Source organism: Dryobates pubescens, chromosome 36 (assembly GCF_014839835.1).
Source record: "Dryobates pubescens isolate bDryPub1 chromosome 36, bDryPub1.pri, whole genome shotgun sequence".
NCBI classification, from domain to species: Eukaryota; Metazoa; Chordata; class Aves; order Piciformes; family Picidae; genus Dryobates; species Dryobates pubescens.
This window is the reverse complement of record NC_071647.1, coordinates 4340447-4364860: the sequence shown is the minus strand read 5'-3', so window position 1 is coordinate 4364860 and position 24414 is coordinate 4340447. Positions and strand designations below refer to the sequence as shown.

Below are 24414 nucleotides of genomic sequence, written 5' to 3'. Positions count from 1 at the left end.
ACTCCACCACCTCTCTGGGCAGCCTGTGCCAATCCCTGACCACTCTTCCAGTAAAGACATCTTTCCTAATATCCAACCTAAAAATAAAACCCCCAAACTCTTTGGGCCTGCCAGCACTCAGAGGTGGCTGATGGCTTGGTGCAGAGTCTTCCTTCAGAGCATCTGCCTTCAAGCCTGGTGCTACAGACACTGCTCTTGTGGTCCCCAGCTCCTGCCCTCTAAAGTCTCTGACACAAGCAAACACCAAACATGTATCAGTCCCAGGCTCAGTAACTCACAGGGGTACTGGTTGATAGTAGGCTGAACATGAGCCAGCAGTGTGCCCAGGGGGCCAAGAAGGCCAGTGGTATCCTGGCCTGCATCAGGAAGAGTGTGGCCAGCAGGAACAGGGAAGTCATTATCCCCCTGTACAGTGCACTGGTTAGGCCACACATTGAGTCCTGTGTCCAGTTCTGGGCTCCTCAGGTTAGGAAAGAGGTTGAGCTGCTGGAAGGTGTCCAGAGAAGGGCAAGAAAGCTGGGGAGGGGTCTGGAGCACAGCCCTGGGAGGAGAGGCTGAGGGAGCTGGGGTTGCTTAGCCTGCAGAAGAGGAGGCTCAGGGGAGACCTTCTTGCTCTCTCCAACTCCCTGAAGGGAGGTTGTAGCCAGGTGGGGGTTGGTCTCTTCTGCCAGGCAAGCAGCACCAGAACAAGAGGACACAGTCTCAAGCTGTGCCAGGAGAGGTTTAGGCTGGATGTTAGGAAGAAGTTCTTCCTAGAAAGAGAGACTGGCCACTGGGATGTGCTGCCCAGGGAGGTGGTGGAGTCCCCATCCCTGGAGGCGTTTAGGAAGAGACTGGATGGGGTGCTTGGTGCCAGGGTTTAGTTGATCAGATGGTGTTGGGTGATAGGTTGGACTGGATGATCTCAAAGGTCTCTTCCAACCTGGTCTATTCTAGTCTAGTCTAGTCTAGTCTAGTCTAGTCTTGCTGCCATTGAGCACCCCAGCTTCCAACTGGGAGTTTTCCCTCCCACCCCTGGCAGCTGGAGCCCACAGCTCCTTTAGTTACATTTTCCAGTTGAGCATCCTGGCTAAGCCATTTTCTGCCACTGCTCCTGAACAGGGACCAGCTCCAGCCAAAGGTGGACAAGGGGTGTGGATCCATCTCTGGAAATGTTCTCCAAGTCCTTCTGTGGGGTGACTTAAACTTGAGCCAAAGCTGTTTCACCCCCTCCCAGCCCCACCGTGGTGACCACTCCCCATGTGCTACATTGCTTTGGCCAAACCCCAGCAGCTGGTTGGACTGGATGATCTTTTAGGTCTTTTCCAGCTGAAATAGTTCTGTGATTCTACGGTTTTCCCAACTAGGGGACAGACAGATCTGCTCCAGCTGCAGGGCTCAGCTGCAAACACGGACTGTCCCCAGCACTGGGTAAGCCCAGGACAAGCCCTTTGCTCCCATCCACTGCCTGCTGCAAGGGGCTGTCCCCAGAGCGCGGCCGCGGTGCCGCGGGCCAGCCCTGCATGCGGCTGCCTCTCCTCGTCTGGCAGCAGCTCGTTAGGGCCAGGGAGGTCAGACAGCTTAGAAAGGTCCCAGGAGAAGGGAAAAATGCATTTCCTCCTGATCCACCCCGATGAGTAGCAACTCAACTGGTACTAAACCGGATTAGGAGGAGGGGAGGTGAGGAGCTGTTGGCCCACGTCGGAAGAATTAATTAGTAGGAAGTGCTAATTATCTTCTAATCACACAGCGTGCAGGGGCCTCCAAGGCATGGGATGAACCAAGCCAGGAGGCAGCAATGCTCTGCGGGATCCAAAGCCCTTCAGCTCTGCTGTGTCCCTCCCTTTGCATGGGATTTGCCTCCCGGGGCGGGATGGAGGGTCCCACTCGTGGCACTTCACGGCTCCATCGTGGCCAGCTGCTGGCACCTCGATAGGTGGCAGCCCTCAGGAGTGGTCTCCATGTTTTAAGGATGAAGGCCAACGATCTGGGCACTTCCCTCCTCTTCTCCAGGCTGTTAAACCCCTGTGGGCAGCTCCTGCTGCACGCCCAGGCGAGGAGGGCGAGTGAGGCTCTTCCCCCAGCGCTGCCCTAATTAAAAAGTAATCCCTGGCTTAAAAAAGCAAACAGCCCAGATGCTGATGTACTTAATTGGGCCCCCCCAGAGCGTTTGCATCCCCAAAGCCCATCCTGGCACCGCTCTGCAGGTCCTTCCTGCCTTGCTGGGAAACAAGGGATTCGTTTATCTTCACAGGAGCAGCCACACACCCCGTGGCTGGCTCACACGAGTCCCCTGCCTCACGCTGCCTGGGGGCCAGCTCCTGCTCCCCCCCTGAGGCACCTCTGCTGTCCTCTTACAGAACCATGGAATCATTAAGGTTGGAAAAGACCCCTAAGATCACCCAGCCCAACCTTCTGCCCAACACTTCCATGGCCATACCCCGAAGTGCCACATCGATTCATTCCTTGAGCACCTCCAGGCATGGTGACTCTGCCACCGCCCTGGGCAGCCTGTTCCAATGCCCTCTTGGCCTCATCCAAGCCATCATCCCACCTACAGTTAGCCTGCTCTGATGAGCTTCCTCCTGTGCTGCCCAAATCCCTGGAGAACTCGAGGATGAAGTGAGCCTCCTGCATCCTCAGGGATGCTCCCATGGGATGGGCACAATGGGCATCCCTCTCTCTCTGTGCCAGGGCAACCAGATCTTTGCACCATGCCATGTTGCCACACCCTGGGCAATGCCAAGGCCTTTTCAGCCATCAGGGGAAGGATGTTTGCTGCTTTTCAGATGGGTCAGAGCACAACCACCTAGTTGAATCCTTTCAGATGGGTCTGGGCATAACCCTCATGTACAGAGGCACATAGTGGACAGCAGCCTGCACCTGGGGCTTCCCAGGGAAGTTTTGAGCCAAACCACTCCATGTGCATAACCTGGGACCCACCACACCTCCAGATGTTCCCAACTCCCCCTTCAAAGCTTTCCTGATGGCCCCAGAAACGGAGGGAAACCATCTCTGCAGCACCTGGGCAGGGCAATGCCCAGCTGAGCCAAAGCCTGAATGATTCCTTTTGTTCCATGGGGATTTTCTCCTCCAGGCTTTGGGAATTTGGGGTTTTCTCTTTAGTTCAAGCAAGTGGTGATGTTGAATCGCCTCCAGGTGCCTGGGGGTGACCCATTAGCTCCAGCCAGACCTCCAGGGAGGTGTGAGCAGCTGCACTGGCTTGGTGCTGGTGGTTTCTAAGGTGTGAACAGGTTTTAGCACCGAAGGCAAACTCCAGGAGCAGCAATCTGTGGTGCCCAGGTGGCTCCTCCCCATGCAGAGAGCTGCACAAAGCCAGGAAAATGCCAGTTTCCAGCACTTCCCACACAAGCTGCCTTCTCTGGGGGGTCCTTGGGAGTCTGGGCAGCTCTGCTGGGAGGGGAGGTATGAAAAAACAATGTGACAATGTTATTTTGAAGTTGTAGAGCCTTTTACATCCAGCCCCCGGATATGGGATACATCTAGATGGGACACTCTTCACCCTGTGCTCCTCAGAGAGCCCCAGGGAGCTGGAGCACTGCAGCAGCACCCCGTGGCTGGAAGGATGAGGCTGCTCTCCAGGCAGGATGGTGCAATGAGTTGTGCCCAACCTCAGCATCCCACACCCACAGGTGAGGCAGGAGCTGCACAGCTCTGTGCTGCAGGGATGGATGGAGGATTCTGCAGGGCTGGCTCAGCAGTGCTGTGCCTGGGATGGAAGAAGTCTGGAGAAGAGGAGGCTGAGGGGAGACCTGGAACTCTTACAACTCCCTGAAGGGAGCTTGGAGCCAGGTGAGGTTTGGTCTCTTCTCCCAAGAGGCTAGCAAAAGGACCTTGGGAAACAGTCTCAAGTTGCACCAGGGGAAGTTTGGGTTGGATATTAGGAAACCTTTCTCTGCTGGAAGAGTGGTCAGGAACTGGGACAAGCTGCCCAGGGAGGTGGTGGAGTCCCCATCCCTGGAGGTGTTCTAAGAAACGTGTGGCCATGGCACTTAGGGACATGGTTTAGAGCCCATGGTGGTGTTGGGCTGATGGTTGGACTTGATGATCTAAGAGGCCTTTTCCAACCTAATGACTCTATGATTCTAACTCCTCCAAGCACTCAAAAGTGCAACCAAAGCCACATTGCAGCAGCTGGCAGCAGCCCATGGCTCATCTGGCCAGTGGAGATGGTGAGACCCACCCTGGGGCTGGCAGCACCGTGGGCCTTGCTCTGGGGGCACTGGGGTTGCCCGGGATGTGTGTGCAGAGCCAGCCATGCCCGGGGAGCTCCAGGCACGCCCTGGCCAGGCTGTGCACGCAGGCTGCCACCCCCAGCTTTACCCCAACCCCCCCTTATCACCTCCAAACCCCTTCTTCATTCCCACCCCCCCTTCACTCCCAAACCTCCTCTTCTCTCCCAAGCCCCTCCTTCACCCCTAAACCCTCCCTTCGCTCCCCACCCCTCCCATCATTCTAACCCCCCTTTCACCCCCAAACCTCCCTTCACCCCGCCTCCCCCACCCCCAGCCATGCAGCAAACCGCGGGGTCCTTCCCGAGCCCGGGTCGCTGCTGCCGCCCCCTCGGCGGAGCCCCAGCCGCAGCCTCCCCGCTCCCCCCGCCCGCTGTTTTGGGCTGGGCCCACCGGGAGGGCAGCCGGGCTGCGGCTGACGCAGTGTCTGGGGCCGGCGCTCACGCTTTGGGCTGCTGCTTTTCCTTAGTTTAGGAATTTTTTTAACTTCCACCCACCCCCCCCCCCCCCCGCCCTCCCTATTCTCGGTGTCCCTCCTCCTCCTCCTCCTCCGCGTCGCCGTCTCCCTCCGTCCCTCCCCGCCCACCCCTCCGCCGTCCCCCGGCCCCGGCGAGGGAGCAGCGCGGAGCGGAGCGGGGCAGCGCCGGGCATGGGGAGGGGGTCGGCGGCACCGCGGCCTCTCCGCGCCCCCCTCGGCTGCTGCGTCCTGGGCCTCCAGCTGCTGCTCGGCGCCGCGCACCCAGGTGGGATCCGCTGCCGGGAACCCGCTTTTTCCCTCCGATCTCCTTTTCCTCCGACCCCCTCCCCCCTCCCTGCCGCGACCCCCTCGCACTGCGGGCACCCCATCCCCTCTCCTTCCACTGAGCCGCCCCTCCTCTGGTTCCCCCCTCCGCCCCGTACCAGGACCCCCCTTCGTCCGACTCTCTCCGCTGCCGGGACCCTCCCATCCTCCGACCCCTTCTTTCTCCGACTTCCCCCTCCCCCTTACTCTGACTCCCTTCTCATTATCAGGACCTCCCTTTCTCTGACACCCCCCTCCCCCAATTACCAGGACACCCCTTTTCTTCGACCTTCCTTCTTCTCTTCCGACTCCCTCTTTCTCCTGCCCCCCCCTTGCTGCCGGGACCCCGCTTCCTCCTCCCCCCGACACCCCTCGCTTTGTACGAGTTCATTGTTATTATTTTTTTCGGGGCGGGGGGAGAGAAGGAAGCGAGGAACGAGAGCAGAATGAGGGGCATGGAGGAGCTCCCCCTCCCCAAACAGGCTGAGGTTCGCGGGGCTCTGCCCGGGGAGGGGTTCGGCAGCAGGACCCCGGGGAGTGCGGAGCGGTGCGGGAGGGGGACACAGCGCTCAGGTTGATTTCCTCCCGCAATGTTTGGTTTGCTCTTATCGCGGGGTGTTTTACTTCATCTCCTCTCGGCCGCCGTTCGTTCCGCCGCGTTTTGTTTTCTCCGTTTTCGCCGCCTCTTGTTCTCCGCCCGTCCCGCCGCCTTTTCGCTCGCTTTTGGGACTCGAATTTAACTCCCTGCGCCCTGCGGACGCTCAGCTTCTGCCCAGCTCGGCGGAAACCATTCCGCGGGCGGGCGGGGGACGAACCGGGGCTGCTCCGGTGGTGGTGGGGAGAGTCGGGGCCGGCCTCCGGGTCGCGGTACCCCGCAACCTCGCTCCGGCCTTTTGTCTCGCCGGGGAGGGCAGTTCGCGGAGGGGGAGGTGGGGAAGGGACCGAAGGGTTTTGCTGGATGTTTCCATCCCTCTCCCGGTGTGTTAATCTCATAGGAAAGTGCCCGGTGGGATGGGGGGCCCGGGCGGGTATTGGCAAGTTGCCTTCATTTCGCTTAAGCAGTAAAATCATCAGGTTGTATTTTCACTTTAGTTTTTAAGCCTTCTGGGGACACCCTGTGCCAGAGGCTGCTTGGGACAGCCCCAGGAACTGCCATTTCAGACACTTTTTTTACCCCAGTGCAGTGGCTCAGAGATGCTCCTGTCGCCTCCTCGGGTTGATTTGGGCTTGCGGAGGGAACAAACAGACAACAGAAATGAGCAAAACTGGCAACTTTTGCCTGACCAGCAGCAACTCTGAACCCTTGGCCGCTTTTATAGGAGTAGGTTTGGCAAATCCGGAGAAGCAGGAACAGGGGAGGGCGCTGGACCCTCCCCTCCCCCCTTGCCCCCCACTCTCCCAGCAGACAGATTGCAAGGGGCAGACCTGGGGCTGCTGTTGCTTCATGGTGTGATGCTGTTGAGCAATGAGCCCATGCCAGGCGAGGGCTCAGCCTGGGGCCGAGGGCTCAGCCTGGGGCCGAGGGCTCAGCCTGGGGCCGAGGGCTCAGCCTGGGGCTGGAGCCACATGGCTGAAGGAAATTGTCTGAGAGGAGAAGTGATCCTAGAATCATAGAACTGTTTGAGTTGGAAAAGATCTCCAAGGTCATCAACTCCAACCTTCAATGTAAGACCATTAAAACCATGATGGGGAAGGAGACACCCAGGGGTGTCCAGGAGAGCAGTGCCAGGTCTCCTGCTGGTCAGAGACATCTCAGCTGAGCCCCAACATTCCGCAGCCGAATTCCTGTTGAACCTCCCCATGATTTCCTTGAGGGCTGTGAATTCCTCCTCTTGTGGGTTTGGAGGGGCTGCTCGATTCCAGCAGGGCTTAGCTACCTGTAAGGCCCCATTCTGGCTGGTTCCTCCTGGAAAATGCGGGTGGGATGCAGGTCTGGGGAGGACAGAGGCAGCTCTGTCCCGGTGAGGTGGGAGCGCGGTGGCAGCCGACCCTGCACCCGCGCAGAGCCGGGAACAAGGCAGCTTTCAGCTGCCTCCAGCTGCGGTGCCAGGCTGCTGCCGCTGAGCATCCCACTGGAGAGTGGGGTGAGGACCCCCAGTTCTCCCTCCCACCCCCTCCCCAACTTCCCACTGCTCTCTGCAGTGCCGGCTTGGACCCCTGGGGGCAGGGGATGGCAGCAGTGGAGGTGCCACATCCAAGGCCCCCAGCACCAGGATGGGTTTGCAGCTCAGCTTCTTGGGATTTTGGGCTGGGGGTGGGTGAGTCCCAGGAGTTCCAGTTTGCAAGGAGGCTCTCGGTGGGCCTGGCCCAGCAGCCAGCATCACTGTCCCTGGGGAGCTCTTGCTTCCTTGAGGGGCTCCTGCCAAATCCCTGTCTCTGGCACGGTTGGTAAGCCGGAGCCAGGGCTTCAGTGGCTCCTTGGTGGGATATCAGCAGTGGCTGCCCCGTCTCAGCAGCATCCCCTGAGCACCCACACACCTGTCTTGGGGACATGATTTAGTGGCCATGGTAGTCTTAGGCTGACAGTTGGACTCTGATCTATGATTCTGTGGCACTGAGGCAGCAGCTCCCTTCCCACCACAGCTGCAGGCAGGATGAGGTCCCCGCCGGGAGTGCACTGCCGGTTCAGCTTCTCCACGCACCCAGTGCCCAGCGTGGGACCCGCGGGCAGGAGCTGTGGTGAGGGGAGGGGGCAAAAGAGCCCCAGAGAAGAATTTAGAGCCTGTAGGAGGAACAGAGTAGCCTCTGCATGAAGCTCCCCCCGCCCCAATTGCCCTCTGCAATGGAAAGAGTTTGTTGCACGGGAAATGCAGCTTCAAGAAGGTCCAACTCGATCTTCTTCAGATTATCTGGGAGCAGGGAAGGGGAGCAGAGGTGCTGCTGGCTTGCTGCCGAGAGCTGGCCGGCGGCGGCAGGGGGCCGGCGGTGGCAGGGGGCCGGCGGTGGCAGGGCACAGCCGGGGACCTCTCCGCCCCCGGCACGCTCCCAGCGCCAGCAGCCAGGCAGGCAGGCAGGCAGGCTGGCAGGCCGGGGCGGTGGGACTGGGCTGGCTGCTTGCACAAGAGCGACGAGAACGAAAAGCAAAAGGGATGCAGCCTTTTGGTGCTAAACTTGTCCCCAAAGCCACCCAGACCGCCGTGGCGGTCCCAGGAGGTTTCCAGTGTGCAGGTGCTGCCCAGGACACCTCCGTGGTACCTGAGAAGGTGTTTCCAGGCGTGAGGTCCTGGTGATGGTGAAAGCCACGTTGCAGGTTTCTCCCTTCAGGCTGGATTTTGCACCTTCCCCTGCGGGGCTGAGGCAGGCTCCTGCTTCCCTCTTCCTGAAACGTTTTCCAGGGAAACATTTTCCCCCCCAAGATCCAAGCAAATGGCTGCTGCGGGGGTAGAGCTGCTGGCTGCTGAGTCCTGTTCCCAGCCGATCGATCCACAGGTGGGAGGCTCTGCTCTGCTAGCTGGGGGGGTGCTCAGAGCAGGGCAGCAAAGAGCTCTTGCCCTCAGCTCCGGAGGTCTCACTGCTGCTCGCACCCTGCTGAGCTCCATCCAGCGTGAGCGGTTCCCGGGGTGGGAGCGGGAGCGTGAGCAGCAGCCGCTCTCCAGCTTCCCCCCTGACTCAGCCATTTCCTCCAAGCCGGCTTTTTGGTGATTTTTGGTGGTGGTTGTTTGTTTTAAAGCAGTTGATCAGATGTGGCTCCCCACGTGCGGCCAGGGAGCAGGGCTCTAATTAATTTGAGCTGCGCCGAGGCCGGGGCGCAGCAGCGACATTTTTCTCATTCTTGAGATTGCTCCGAGCCCAGCAGAGAGCCACACAGATGCTCTGGTTCTTAAAGGACCCATCTTTAATTAATTAAGGATTAGAAAACCACGACTGGGCTTGACCCGGGGGATTCTGAGCGCTGCTCTTTAGCCCCGCAGTGAAGCTGTGGCTGCCCGCGGAGGGCACAGGGTGGTTTTCAGGCACCTTTTGTCCCCGTCCCCACCAGAGCCCAGGCCTGTGCTGCACCCCCTGCTGTCACAGCAGGGGCAGAAATGGGGGGTGCCCTGTGACACAGTGGTGCTGAGCCTGGGAATGGGGAGGCTGAGCCCTTTCCTCCACCTGAATGCAGACATGATGACCTGGGGTGCTACAGGGAGCAGCCCCTTTACATAGAGTCGTAGCATGAGGAGAGGCTGAGGGAGCTGGGGTTGCTTAGCCTGGAGAAGAGGAGGCTCAGGGGAGACCTCATTGCCCTCTGCAACTACCTGAAAGGTGGTTGTAGCCAGGAGGGGGTTGGTCTCTTCTCCCAGGCAACCAGCACCAGAACAAGAGGACACAGTCTCAAGCTGTGCCAGGGGAAGTTTAAACTCGAGGTGAGGAGAAAGTTCTTCACTGAGTCGTTCGTCATTGGAATGTGCTGCCCAGGGAGATGGTGGAGTCCCCATCCCTGGAGGTGTTCAAGAGGGGATTGGATGTGGCACTTGGAGCCATGGTCTAGTCATGAGGTCTGTGGTGACAGGTTGGACTTGATGATCCTCGAGGTCTCTTCCAACCTTGGTGATACTGTGATATCACCAAGTGGTAAGGGTTGGAAGGGACCTTTGGAGATACCAAAGCAGCATCACCCAGGGCATCACCTTGGTCTCTTCTCCCAGGCAACCACCAACAGAACAAGAGGACACAGTCTCAAGCTGTGCCAGGGGAGGTTTAGGCTGGGTGTAAGGAAGAAGTCCTTCCCAGCAAGAGAGATTGGCCACTGGATGTGCTGCCCAGGGAGGTGGTGGAGTCCCCATCCCTGGAGGTGTGTAGGAAGAGCCTGGATGAGGCCCTTGGTGCCATGGTTGAGTTGATCAGATGGTGTTGGGTGATAGGTTGGACTGGATGATCTCAAAGGTCTTTTCCAACCTGGTCTATCCTATCCTATCCTATCCTATCCTATCCTATCCTATCCTATCCTATCCTATCCTATCCTATCCTAGGCTCCCCAGTTCAGGAGGGACAGGGATCTACTCGAGAGAGTCCAGTGGAGGGCTACAGGGATGATGAAGGGACTGGAGGGCAGGCCACACAGGAGTGCTTGCAGGTGGGGTGTGAAAGCCTCCAGAGCCCCCAGTCTTGAGTGCTGAACATGGCAAGCAAAGGGCACCCAGGGAGGAAAGCTTCCTGGTAAACATCATTTTAATTAATGACAAAGAGGGCTGTGGGTCACCAGGGGCTGATCCTTGCTGCACAGATGGTGAAAAAGGAGGATCCCTGATCCTGAGCCACCCCTTGGTGCCAGCTGGGGTGCTGGTATCTGCATGGTGCTGAGGAAACAAGGGAGGGGGCAAGAAAACCCAATCTCTGGATCTTTTTGTGGTGTCCTTTTTGGGGGAGTTCTCTTTAGTGGTGGTGAAAAACTTGGCAGTTTGGGGCCAGCTCTGCTGGAGCCACATCTGGGGGGGCATGTGTCAGGGCTGTCCCACACCTCACATCACGCCCCTGGCTGTGGGCATGAACTTGCTGGTCAAAGAGGGGCTCTGTGGTGCTGGAGAGTGATGCTTCAGGGTGAATAAACTGGGGGTGGTCAGATGAGCCAGGGCCAGATTGGTGCCCCCTGAACGTGGCTGAGGCTGCCACTGCCAGGATGTTGTGGCTGGGTGAGAAGACCTTTGTGGGGCAGGACATGTGTGGGGAGCCCTGGGAGGGATCCTCTGGTGCTCCCCACTGTGGTCTTGGTGGGTCCATCACACTCCTCCACCCCAGCTGGAGCCCATTGGATGGATGCTGCTGCCTTCTCCCTGCCTTCCCAGGGAGCAAGCAAACCTGGAGTTCCAGCTCTGAATCCCAGAATTCTTTAGGCTGGAAGGGACCTTTAGAGGTCATCTAGTCCAGCACCCTGCAGTCAGCAGGGACAGCTGGATGTGTGCAGCCACTCTGGGGCTGGAGCCTGGAGAGGGTCTGGGAGAAATTTATCTCCTTCCACCCTTTGGTGGTTACTGGTGGGTGGATCCTAGGGTTGCTGCCACAGCTGTGGGGAGTTCACTTGAGCTGCCCAGGGGGTGTCTGTGTCTCAGGGCTGTGTAATGTCTGCAGAGAGGCTGAAAGGCAGAGCGTGGACCTCGTCCAAGGTCTTTAGGAGGCAGCCCAGAGCTCTTGGGCTGGTAGGTAGCTGTTGTGGTCACAGCCAAGTAAGGAGCTGGTCTCCTACGGCTCCCACCATATAAACAGCAGCTTCTCCCTGTGCTGCTGGCCGAGCCAAGAAGAGTTCTCTGCTCCAAGTGCAGGTCCTGGTGCTTCACAGCCCCAGCCAGGCCACCAGGAGCTTTGCTCTCTCCCCTGTAGAGATCTGGTCCTTAGTCCCTGAGGTTTTAAAACCCAAACCAAAGCAAGAACTCCCCTCTTTTATCCTGGAGCTTGGCTTGGAGCACCCAGAGCTGCTTTTGGCCGAGTGTGGTCCCAGCTGAGCCCCAGGGATGTGCTGGGTGAGCCTGTGGGATGTGAGGCAGCAGCATGGTTTTGATGCAGACCTCTGAGCATTGGAGGTGGGGGATTGGTGTCTGCCATTGGCTCTCAAGCAAACAGAGGGTTCAGGAGTGACCTATTGGCAGGCATTGGGACAGGCTGCCCAGGGAAGTGTTGGAGTCACCATCCCTGGAGATGGTCAAGAGCCATGGCACCTGGGGACGTGGTTTAGTGGTCAGGGTGGTTTTGGGTTGATGGTTGGACTTGATGACCTTGGAGGTCTTGTCTTACCTTAGTGGTTCTGTGATTCTCAAGCAGACAGGAGTGGTGGCTGTGCCACCTCCTGAGCAGAAGCTCACAGCGTGCCCTGGGGCTGCTAATTCTGTGCTTCCTTCCCTTTTATTTGACCTGAAGTTCCTCTTTAAGGGGTGGTGTAGAGGGCATTGATCCTCAAAAGCAGCTGAGGAGGGAGGTGGAGCAGCAATGCCCTCCCCACAGGCCAGGCTGCTGCCATAGTTGGTGCCTACCCCATAGTGGGTGGCATGGCACAGACTCATAGAATCATTTTGGTTGGAAAAGACCCTTAAGAGCTCCCATGGCTACCACAGCCACTTTTCCTTTCACCACTTCTCCTTCCCAGCCTTTGGAGGGCTCCACAAGTTGCTGCTCCTGGTGGCCATGGCCATGCTTCTGCTCTTCTCCGTGCCATGACCTTGGGGATGGCATCAGCCACCCCTGGACTGACTGCTGGGGGTGTGGATGCCAGTGGTGGTAACGCTGGCCTTTGCTGGGGACTTCTTTCCAGGAAGAGAGGAGTATTTGATCTGCTAATGTGGAGTCTGAGGTGCAGCTGGGGCTTGACTGAGCCCCTGCAGCATCCACCAGTGGAGCTGGCCAGGCACAGCACTGAGGGCACAGCCCTGGGGCCCTGCACTCCCAAATGTCACTGGAGGGTGAATGTGGGGGCTGAGTTTGTCCCCATCCCAGGGGTTCCCTCCCCTCCCACAGGGCTGTGCAGGCTGAGCCATGGGAGGCTCTCTCTGCCTGCTGAAGCCTTCCTGTGTTTGCCACCCACCACTTCTCAGGAGTCTGTTTTCTGTTGAGTTTTGTTGCAGGGGTTTTGCTTCTGTGCTGCTGCTCTTCCCCCCCTCCCCCCCCAGCCTGGTGCATCCTCACCTTGTTTACAGTGAAAAGGGCTGCTGCTTCCCACAGCTTTTCCTCCAGCCTTGTGGTTTGGGAGCTGCTGCTCACCTGTGGGCAGCAGGAATGGGCTGGCAAGGATCAGGTAGCTCGGGGCTGCTGTGCTCTGCTTTCTGGTGGGTGGCAGCACATGAAGCCAGGAGGTTCAGGCTGGAAGGAGGTTCCTTTGGGCAGCATGTGAGTGAAGGGTGGGTTCAGTCAAGGGTGTTATGAGGGGAGCCTTAGCCTGGGCTCCCAAATGCAAACAAAGGTCTTTGTCAGCAGGTTCTGCTCTCCTTGCATGGGGGTCTGCAGCCCCTGGGTCTTGGAGCACCAGTGGAGCCCGGTTTGCTGCCATGGCTGGGGCATCACACTGGGATTTGGGGATTTGCTGCCTTTGCCAGGTGGTTTGGAGCAAACCACATCTGCAGCCATGTCTGTGGTGCAGAAACCTTGGAGGAGAGGATGGGTCCCATTGTTCTGTGCATGCTCAGCCTCCTGTGCAAGCAGGCTCGAGCTGGATTTGGTGGGACACCCCAAATAAAGGGCAGCTGGGCAAGAAGAACCTTCACCAGGCTGGCTGCAGGAGAGGGCTGAGCCCCAGGGCTGCATGAAGAGCTCTGCCAGTGAGTGGGTGTCACAATGAGACTCAGAGAGAGGAGCCCTGGGGTGGCAGAGGGTGGCAGGGGGTGGATGTGGGCACTGCCATGCTGGGGCCAGCATTTGCTCTTGGCTGCAGTCAGGAAAAATTCCAGCCAGAGCCCTGGAGCTGCTCCAGCCTGGGGTCACTGGGGTGCAGCCATGGAATCACAGACTCCTTTTGGTTGGAAGAGACTTTTAAGATCATTGAGTGCAGCCACTGACCCAGCACTGCCAGGGCACCACTAAACCATGGCCCTCAGCACGATAGCTACACAGCTCCAGGCATGGGGACTCCACCACTGCCCTGGGCAGCCTGGGCCAGGCCTTGACAACTCTTTTGGGAAGAAGTTGTTCCTCATGTCCAACCTAAACCTCCCCTGGAGCAACCTCCCCATTTCCTCTTGTCCTATCACTTGTTACTAGGGAGAGGGGACCAAGCCCCACCTGGCTCCAGCCTCTTTTCAGGGAGTTGTAGAGCCAGAAGGTCTCCCCTCAGCCTCCTTTGCTCCAGGCTGCCCAACCCCAGTTCCTTCAGCTGCTCCTCAGAGGACTTCTGCTCCAGACCCCAGCTTCAGTCCTCTCCTAGATTTGCACCCTGGGAAGGTGACCAGGGCAAGGGAGCAGGGCTGCTCTGGGTGTCCTGGTGTGGATGGCCAGGCTGGGGTCCTGCTGGGCACAGAACAACGCTGAGGACACCTCTGTGTGCCATGCTGCAGTGCTTCTCCATCTGCCACCTCTGTCCCCTGGAGCCTCCCTGTCCCTTTTGCCTCTCTCCTCCAGTGCTGCCCACGCTCCCCAAAATTGCAGGGTTTGAAGCTTTCCCTTATTTGCTGTGGGGTGGTGAAGCTGTTGTGGGAAGGGTTGAGCTGAGTTCCCTTCAGTTCAGACTCTCTGCTGTCTAAAAAGTTGTGCTTTTTCAATTGAAAGAGAAAAAAGAGAGCTGGGCTGAGGGTGGGGAAACTCTCTTGGGGGCTGCCCCAAAGGGTCACAGAGTCATAGAATGCACCATGTTGGAAGAGACCCTCAAAGGTCATCTTGTCCAACCCCCTTTGAGGGAGCAGGGACATCTCCAGCTAGCTCAGGTTGCCCAGGGTCCCATCAAGTTTGGTCTTGAATGTCTCTAGGGATGGGGCAAGCCCAGACCTTTTGAGCAGGGTCAGCCCAGTACAGCTCTGCTCCAACATGTCCTGCCCCTGCTCCTGCTCCACTTCCTCTGTGGAGGAGCTGTGAAAGCAGCAAAGCCAAACCCCAGCAAGGAGGCTGTCTTGTCCCAGCCACACAGACTCCTGGATGCTGCCTCCATGGAAAGCTGTCAGTGCTCCAAGGCAGCTCCTCGTGGGAAAGCTCAGCTGGAGTTTGCCACTGTGGGGTTTCCATAGCTGGAGGGTGGCTGGGGGGCTCTGCCAGTGGGGTTTCAGGTCTGCAGGTGGGGGCTAAACCCCAGCAAGGGGTCCCCCATCGTTGTGCCATGGCTGTGGAGGGCAGTGCAGGAGAGAGGGCCCTGGGAGAGATGGGGACATTCCCAACCCCCCTGGGATGCTCCTCTGGGAGCTGCATCCTGCAGGGGCTGGGTTTGCTTTGCAGGATACCAGCCTGGGAGAAGGGATTCATTGATACAACCTTGTCCTGTCCTGCCCAGCTCTGCATCCATCCTGTTCATCATGCTGGGTGGGAGCAGGGGGAGGTCCCTTGGGTGGTCAGTCCTGGTGCTGAGCATCAACAGTGGAGCTGGAGCCAGCCCCATCCAGGCCAGGGCTCTGTGGCACAGTGCCTGTGGCCATGTTTTGAAGGCAAGCAATGGCTGGGAGATGGGCTGGGACCATGCACAACAGGGCTGGTGGTCTTGGGAGGTGTTTGCTTTGTAGGCATTGAAGCCTGTCAGGCTTAGCCATGCTGGGGGTGCTGGGGTCAAGGAGCCTGAAACCTCCTTTCAGTGCACCAAGGACCAAGTGCTGCTGCCAGTGTCGTGAGCACTGGTGGGGGTCAAGTCAGCCCCAAGTTCCTGATCAATAAGTGACAGAAAAGTGTGTTTGGGGTGGAGAGCAGCAGCTGCCTGTGCTGCCCTGCCCTGAGCTCAGGCTGATGCTCCCCACTGGGGCCACAGCTCCCTGCCCTCGCTGCAGGGGGAGTTCTGAAAGGGGAGCAGATGGAAGCACCGGGGAGGTGACAGGGCTGAGCTGCTGCTGAAGCTTTCCTGTTCCTCCAGCTCTCAGCAGGGACTGGGGACACACATTGGGTGGCCTCTGCTGCCTGCTTCAAGCAAAGTGGCCGTGGGCTGAGCTGCCTGCAGCGTGTGAGGGGCAGACCAAACCCTTAGCCTGTAATTTCCTACCTCCAGCTCTTCTCTTTTTAGAGTCAAATGATACTTGTGCTCTTCCTGCCCCGGGGCTGCCCCCTCCAGTCTGGCCAGCTTCCTCTGAGCACCCAGCTGCTGCCTGGCTGCCATCAAGCATTAATCCTGCCCGGTGCTGCACAGCCCCGAGGCAGTGCTGAGCACCCTGATCCCTCTCCTGGGGCTGCTCCAGGGGTTTTCCAGCATCCATGAAGTTTTCCTGGCAATGCCAGGTGAGCAGATGAGTGAAGGATGTCCCAGTCATAGAATCATACAATCAATGAGGTTGGAAAAGACCTCAGAGATCAGCAAGTCCAAGCTGGCACCCAACACCTCCTGACAACTAAACCATGGCTCCAAGTGCCACATCCAAGCCCCTCTTGAACACCTCCAGGGATGGGGACTCCACCACCTCCCTGGGCAGCACATCCCAGTGGCTAATTACTCTTTCTGTGAAGAACTTTCTCCTCACCTCCAGCCTAAACCTCCCCTGGCACAGCTTGAGACTGTGGCCTCTTGTTCTGGTGCTGCTTGCCTGGGAGAAGAGACCAACCCCCTCCTGGCTCCAACCTCCCTGCAGGGAGTTGCAGAGAGCAAGAAGGTCTCCCCTGAGCCTCCTCTTCTGCAGGCTAAGCAACCCCAGCTCCCTCAGCCTCTGCTCCCAGGGCTGTGCTCCAGACCCCTCCCCATCTTTCTTGCCCTTCTCTGGACACCTTCCAGCATCTCAACATCTTTCCTAACCTGAGGAGCCCAGAACTGGACACAGGACTCCAGGTGTGGCCTCAGCAGTGCTGAGCACAGGGCACAAGGACTTCCCTGCTCCTGCTGGCCACACTCTTCCTGCTGCAGGCCAGGGTTGCAGCAGCCCTTGCTGTGCATGGGAAGAGGAGAGTGATGCCATGGAATGATGCTGGCACAGTGAGATGGGTGTTGGGTGGGGATGAGCTGCTCTCTTGATGTCCAGGTCAGGATCAAGCCAGTTCCAGTTGTGACAATGCCCCCAGCCCTCAGCCTGAGGGACCTGTGAGCTTCAGCCACCCAAAGTCAGCCCCATCTGCATTGTGGTTGATTTTCTTCCTCTTGCTGTGATCTGGAAAATACCTCTTGAGACACTCAAAGTGTCTTCTCCCAGCTGTTGCTTGGGTTTTGTGTGTTGCACAGAGTCTGCTCCCCAGGGATCCAGAGGGACTGGCTTGGCTCTGGCCTTTCTGAGGCCATGGCTGATGTCACCTTGCCTGAGGAGTGGCTCTCCTGCATCATTTCTCATCCAGCTGCCACAAGGTCCTGCACCTGGGTCAGGGCAGTCCTTGGTACCAATCCAGGCTGGGGGTGGTGAGATTGAGAGCAGCCCTTCACAAAAGGTCTTGGGGTGCTGGTGGGGAGAAGCTGGTGGGGAGAAGCTGGGCTGCATCCAAAGCAGCATGGCCAGAGAGGGAGAGAGGGGATCCTGCCCCTCTGCTCTGCTGTGGGGAGACCTCACCTGCAGTGCTGTGTCCAGCTCTGGAGCCCCCACCACAGGAAGGACATGCACCTGATGGGGGGAGTCCAGAGGAGGCTATGAAGGTAACCAGAGGGGCTGGGGCACCTCCCCTGCAGAGACAGGTTGCAAGACTTGGGGCTGTTCAGCCTGGGGAAAAGAAGGCTCCAGGGAGACCTTAGAACTTTCAATATCTGCAGGGGAGCTGCAGGCAGGCTGGGGAGGGACTGTTCAGAAGGGGCTGTGGGGATAGGATGAGAGGCAGTGGTTTGAAACTGGAGCAGGGCAGAGTTAGGTTGGACATCAGGAGGAGGTTCTGCACAGTGAGGGCGGTGAGACAGGCTGCTCAGGGAGGTAGTTGAGGTCCCATCCCTGGAGACATTCAAGGTCAAGCTTGATGGGACCCTGAGCAACCTTCTGTAGCTGGAGATGTCCCTGCTGACTGCAGGGGTGTTGGACAAGATGACCTTGGAGGGTCCTTTCCACCCTGATGCTTTCTGTGTTTCCATGGTGCCCATGTGGAGCTGGCTTGCTGCTGCAGCTCTCAGGTGGAATGGGGGATGTCCATTTGTCCCTTCCATGGTGCCCATGTGGAGCTGGCTTGCTGCTGCAGCTCTCAGGTGGAATGGGGGATGTCCATTTGTCTCTTCCATGGTGTCCATGTGGAGCTGGCTTGCTGCTGCAGCTCTCAGGTGGAATGGGGGATGTCCATTTGTCCCTTCCATGGTTCCCATGTGGAGCTGGCTTGCTGCTGCAGCTCTCGGGTGGAATGGGGGATGTCCATTTGTCCCTTCCATGGTGCCCATGTGGAGCTGGCTTGCTGCTGCAGCTCTCAGGTGGAATGGGGGATGTCCATTTGTCCCTTCCATGGTGCCCATGTGGAGCTGGCTTGTTGCTACAGCTCTCAGGTGGAATGGGAGATGTCCATTTGTCCCTTCCATGGTTCCCATGTGGAGCTGGCTTGCTGCTGCAGCTCTCAGGTGGAATGGGGGATGGCCATTTGTCCCTTCCATGGTGCCCATGTGGAGCTGGCTTGCTGCTGCAGCTCTCAGGTGGAATGGGGGATGTCCATTTGTCCCTTCCATGGTGCCCATGTGGAGCTGGCTTGCTGCTGCAGCTCTCAGGTGGAATGGGGGATGTCCATTTGTCTCTTCCATGGTGCCCATGTGGAGCTGGCTTGTTGCTGCAGCTCTCAGGTGGAATGGGAGATGTCCATTTGTCTCTTCCATGGTGCCCATGTGGAGCTGGCTTGTTGCTGCAGCTCTCAGGTGGAATGGGGGATGTCCATTTGTCCCTTCCATGGTGCCCATGTGGAGCTGGCTTGCTGCTGCAGCTCTCAGGTGGAATGGGGGATGTCCATTTGTCCCTTCCATGGTGCCCATGTGGAGCTGGCTTGCTGCTGCAGCTCTCAGGTGGAATGGGGGATGTCCATTTGTCTCTTCCATGGTGCCCATGTGGAGCTGGCTTGCTGCTGCAGCTCTCAGGTGGAATGGGGGATGTCCATTTGTCCCTTCCATGGTGCCCATGTGGAGCTGGCTTGTTGCTGCAGCTCTCAGGTGGAATGGGGGATGTCCATTTGTCCCTTCCATGGTGCCCATGTGGAGCTGGCTTGTTGCTGCAGCTCTCAGGTGGAATGGGGGATGGCCATTTGTCTCTTCCTTCCAGGGACAGGTCAGGAAGCTCTCTGAGCTGAGCTGTTTGCTGCTTGAACGTGCTGGAGCCGCCTGCAACAACAGGGCTGGGGCAGGGTGAGGTTGTGTGGGCCAATGGCAACTGAAAACCTTTTCAGTCCCCAAAATGCCTGGAATGGCAAAAAGCCAAAGCAAACCAAAGCCAAATATAGCAGGGCCCCTGAGTTCCCTTTGACTGCTGGTGGATGCTTGTGGTGGAGGAGAAAAATAAAAGGGTTGGTTTTAAAACAAAAACAAGAGAAAAAAAAGCCCAAAGCAACACAAAAGTTGTGGTGTTGATGTGGTGGTGTGTTGGCTGGGGGGGGATAGGGGGTTGGGGTGAGGAGGAGGAGTAAAGTACCTCCTGAAAATGCCATGGCAGCTGGAGCAGCTTGGCCCAGTGTGATGTGCTTGGGTTTGCTGGTGGACTCATCCACTGATAGAATGGTTTGGGTTGGAGGCTCACCCAGTTCCAACCCCCCCTGCCATGGGCAGGGACACCTCCCACCAGCCCAGGTTGCTCAAGGCCTCATCCAGCCTGGCCCTGAACACCTCCAGGGAGGTGGCAAACTCTGGGCAACCTGTTCCAGCATCTCACCACCCTCACTCTGAAGAATTTCTCCCTCATCTTCAATCTAAATCTCCCCTCCTCAAGCTTCAATCCATTGCCCCTTGTCCTGGCACTCCCAGACCTTGTCCAAAGTCCTTCCCCAGCTCTCCTGCAGCCTCCTTCAGGTACTGGAAGGCTGCTCTAAGGTCTGCCTGGAGCCTTCTCTTCTCCAGGCTGAACAGCCCCAGCTCTTTCAGTCTCTCCCCACAGGGGAGGTGCTTCAGCCCTCTGATCATCTTGGTGGACTCCTCTGGACCCACTCCAACAGTTCTGTGTCCTTCTTGTGCTGGGGACCCCAAAACTGGACCCTGGTGAGGGCAGAACTTGGCGGGGGGGGGGGATCACTCACCCTGTTGGTCACACTGCTTTTGGTGCAGCCCAGGATGTGGTTTATGCAGCTTTAGAGATGATTCATGTCCTTGGTGATGCTGGGGGTCAGGGAATTGCTGTAGGGATGCAGAGATGGGTTATGGCCTGAAATTGTGCCAGGGGAGATTTAGGTTGGAGATTAGGAACAATTTCTTTGCTGCAAGGGTGGTCAGGGCTTGGCACAGGCTGCCCAGGGAGGTGGTGGAGTCCCCAGCCCTGGAGGTGCTCAGGAAGTGTGTGGCCATGGCACCTGGGGACAGTGTTCAATGGCCATGGAGGTGTTGGGTTGAAGATTCAACTGGATGGTCTTGGAGGTCTTTTCCAACTGAAACACTTCCCTGGCTCTCTGATTGCAGCAGTCAGGACCAGGGGACATGCATCAAGCTGGGGCTGAGGTCAGCCCTTCTCCCCTCCACAGCTGCTCTGCTGACAGCGATTCCCTCGCTCTGCTCCCACCTCCCGGTGCTCCAGCTGGGGTCTTGGAGGATCCCAACAGGAGGTTTTGTCTTTGCTGGGGCTGGGGCCATGCCTGCAGGAGCCACAGCTGCCTGCAGGTGTTTGCCAGGACTGAGGGAGGCGCTCTCTGTTCCTCTGCTCTGCTTTCCACCATCCAGAGCAGACTGGCATGGGCTCCTCTGGTGCTGCCACAGGGCTTGCTGGGATGCCTCAGAACGCTGTGTCCTGTGGGAGCTCAGTTTTGAACAGCTCTGCTGGTCATGGAATCATGGAGTGGAAGGGAGCTTGGAAGGTTCATCTGGCCCAAGCCCTCCACAGCTGGCAGTGGTATCTGCAACTGGAGCAGGTTGCTCTGAGCCCCAAACAACCTGACCTGGAATGGTTCCAGGTTCTACCTCAGCAGGAGGAGACACTTCTTTATGGTGAGGGTGGTGACAGAGCCCTGCAGCAGGCTGCCCAGAGAGGTTGTGGAGTCTTTCTCTGGAGACTTTCAAACCCCATCTGGATGCATTCCTGTGTGTCCTGCCCTAGGTGACCCTGCTTTGGCAGGGGGTTGGACTGGATGATCTCCAGAGGTCCCTTCCAACCACTGTGATTCTGTGACCTGGGGCATCTCCCACCTCTCTGGGCAACCTGGTCCAGGGTCTCACCACCTTCAGCATGAAAAATGGTGCTGTTAGAGCAGGTGAGCTCTTTGCACCAGCTGTGATGCCCAAAGGCCACTTGCTGATGCTTTGGGAGGATGCCATGAGGCTTCTGCCAGCTCTGGGTGCAAACACACATCCACATCACCCTGCCTGCAGCCCATCAGCCCAAGGACAGGCAGGGGGCAAACCCTGGGGTCAGTTATTGCTCTCTACAACTACCTGAAAGGAGGTTGTATCCACGTAGGGGTTGGTCTCTTCTCCTGGGAAACCAGTGGCAGAACAAGAGGACACAGTCTCAAGCTGTGCCAGGGGAAGTTTAGGCTGGAGGTGAGGAGAAAGTTCTTCACTGAGAGAGTTGTTAGCCTTTGGAATGTGCTGCCCAGGCAGGTGGTGGAGTCCCCGTCGCTGGAGGTGTTCAAGAGGGGATTGGATGTGGCACTTGGAGCCATGGGTTAGCTAGTCAGGGGGTGTTAGTTGGTAGGTAATAGGTTGGACTTGCTGATCTCTGAGGTCTTTTCCAGCCTGGTTGATCCTATGACTCTGTGGTCCCCAGTGTGCTGGGTACTTGTCACAGTTTGAAGGGGGAGCTTTAGCCTGGGTCCTGACTGCACAGGGATGCACCCCAAAACTTAAGCTGTGTAGAAAGGGAGCCAGGACGCCCTGGCAACGCTTGGTACCCTGCTGGATCCTCAGCACCCCTTTAACCCTTTCCCTTTTCTTGTTCCACCCAGACTCCAAAGCCTTCCTCATCTACTGCACAGGGATGCACCCCAAAACTTAAGCTGTGTAGAAAGGGAGCCAGGACGCCCTGGCAACGCTTGGTACCCTGCTGGATCCTCAGCACCCCTTTAACCCTTTCCCCTTTCTTGTTCCACCCAGACTCCAAAGCCTTCCTCATCTACAACACGGGCGCCCAGGGCTGCCTGGAGACGAAGGACTCCCTGGTGAGGCTCACCAAGGGCTGCAACGCCAGCGCCCCGGCCCAGCAGTGGAAATGGGTCTCGCGGAACCGCCTCTTCAACGTGGGGGCCATGCAGTGCCTGGGGGTGTCGTGGCACGGGGCCAACGCCACGGCGGGGCTGCACCCCTTGGCCACCTACGAGTGCGACCGCGAGTCCGTCAACATGCGCTGGAGCTGCCGCGGCCTGGGCGAGCAGCTGGCACAGCACCTGGGTGCCCGCCCCGCCAACGCCTCCCTGGACAGAGGGGACCAGGCACGAGGCTCCCAGTGGAGGACCTACGGCACCGAGGAGGATCTGTGCTCCGTGCCCTACTCTGGTAACACCTCCCTGGGCGTTAGGGACACCCCAAACCCATCCCCGCAACGCCGGGCTGCTGCGGGGTCCTGCCCGCCCGCCCGCCTGGGGAGCTCGGTCCCAGCACTCTGGGGCTGCCAAACCAGGCAGGGTTGGTTTGTGGCTCTGAGCAACCTCCTCTAGTGTGAGGCATCCCTGCCCATGGCGGGGGGGGTGTGGAACTGGATGATCCCTGAGGTCCCTTCCAACCCTGACAATTGTATGATTCCATGACTGGGGTGATGGGGAGCGGGGCAGCCCCCAGGCACCCCACTGACCCCCAGCCTCCCTCCAGCTGCCTATTTGCAGAGCCTCAGACGAGGACTCCTCTTTCTCTGCAGAGATTTACACCATCCAGGGCAACTCTCACGGGAAGCCCTGCACCATCCCCTTCAAGTATGACAACCAATGGTTCCACGAGTGCACCAGCACGGGGCGGGAGGACGGCCACCTCTGGTGTGCCACCACCCAGGACTACGGCAAGGACGAGCGCTGGGGCTTCTGCCCCATAAAGAGTAGGTGGAGGGGATGCTTCCCACCGGGAGAAGAGAAACCCTCTGACCATCCTGGGTTCAGTTTTGGACATTGAAGGGCTGGAGAGGGACCAGAGCAGGGCAGTGAAGCTGGGGAAGGGTCTGGAGAACAGGGCTGGGGAAGGGTCTGGAGAACAGGGCTGGGGAGGAGCAGCTGAGGGAACTGGGGGTTGTTTTGTCTGGAGAAAAGGAGGCTGAGGGGAGACCTCATTGCTCTCCACAGCTCCCTGGAAGGAGGTTGGAGTGAGGTGGGGTCAGGCTCTTTAGTATCTGGTGATTGAATGAGAAGAAATGGCCTGGAATTGTGCCAGGGCAGGGTTAGGTTGGAGACTGGGAAGAATTTCCTTGCTGCAAGAGCGGTCAGGGGTTGGAACAGGCTGCCCAGGGAGCTGATGGAGTCACTGTGCCTGGAGGTGTTGAAGAGACACATGGCCATGGCACCTGGGGACATGGTTTGGTGGCCATGGTGGGGTTGGGTGGATGGTTGGGCTCAATGACCTTTGAGGTCTTTCACAGCCAAAACAATTCCATGATTCTGTGATCCCTCCTGGGGGCTTTCCTGCCTCTTCTCTGCCAGATCAGCTCCACTGGCTTCTCTGTGGCTTTCCTGGGCTACTGGGATCTCTTGGAGGCACAGGTGGGGCTGTGTTGGGTGCTCAGCCTGCTCATGCCCACAGGCAATGACTGTGAGACCTTCTGGGACAAGGACCACCTCACCAACAGCTGCTACCAGTTCAACTTCCAGTCGACGCTGTCGTGGCGGGAGGCCTGGAACAGCTGCGAGCAGCAAGGGGCAAACCTGCTGAGCATCACCGAGATCCATGAGCAGACCTACATCAATGGTGAGGGGATGGCAGCCTGCCTCTGCCCCTGCCCTCCTCACCCCGGGGCAGAGCTGCTGGCACCACGCTGCCAGGTTTCTCTGCCCGCCCTGGGTGGTTAGTTTTGGGAACGGTGAGGGACTGGGGATTGAGCTGGGGCTGGTGGGACTGATCCTGCCCCTTTGGCTGTGTGGGTCCCAGGGCTGCTGACAGGGTACAGCTCCACGCTCTGGATTGGGCTCAACGACCTGGACATCAACGGAGGCTGGCAGTGGTCAGACAACTCACCCCTCAAGTACCTCAACTGGGAGAGTGGTGAGACAGGGGGGCACTGGTGGTGATGGGGGTGGGGGGCAGAGGACAGCCTGTGACCACTGGAGATGGCCCTGTGGCAGGGGGAGTGACCTAGACTGCTGTGGGGTGTCCCCTCACTGCTGAGGGATGGAGAACCCTGTGGGGTTGTGGAACAGCCTGGGACATCCACGGAGCTGGAGTAGGGAATGTCCCTCTGCAAGGCCTCAGCAGCCCTGTGGGTAATGTGGGTGGGGGTTCCTGGTTTGGAAGGTTGTTGTGTCCCAGCTTGGTGCCAGAGTGCAGCTGAGGAGGGGTCCCCAGCTGTGGTCACCCTTCTCTAACCCTGGGGTGCTCAGAGGCACAAGGACCCCTTGCAAGCACCTCTGTGGTCATGCCCAGTGCCATCAGCCAGAGGCAGTCACAGGGACAGTGATCCCCTAGGAGGAGGTTTGGGGACAGCCAGGGGCAGTTCAGCTCTGGTGCCACGTGTGTCCCTGGCTGCCATCCAGCATTTGCAGGTGAAATGGTGATGCCCCAGGTCCTGCATCCAGGCAAGAGAAAGAGTCCTGGGCATGTGGGGTGACATCCCTGTGCAAAACAGCAAACCAGAAGGGTTTTTGTAGAACCACAGAATGGTAGTAGGGGATGGAAGGGACCTC

The 24414-nt window shown here is 58.4% G+C and overlaps 1 protein-coding gene across 1 annotated transcript in view; it reads left to right on the top strand.

Moving 5' to 3' along the window:
* The first annotated feature begins 4805 nt into the window (after positions 1-4805).
* The window catches only part of MRC2 (mannose receptor C type 2), a 37432-nt gene continuing 17823 nt past the window's right edge, over positions 4806-24414 (top strand). The window contains exons 1-5 of the mRNA XM_054176836.1: positions 4806-4975; positions 21692-22090; positions 22449-22622; positions 23318-23482; positions 23663-23776. Coding sequence (XP_054032811.1) covers positions 4882-4975; positions 21692-22090; positions 22449-22622; positions 23318-23482; positions 23663-23776 — 946 coding nt within the window. The 5' untranslated portion in view covers positions 4806-4881. The remainder of the gene's footprint in view (positions 4976-21691; positions 22091-22448; positions 22623-23317; positions 23483-23662; positions 23777-24414) is intronic.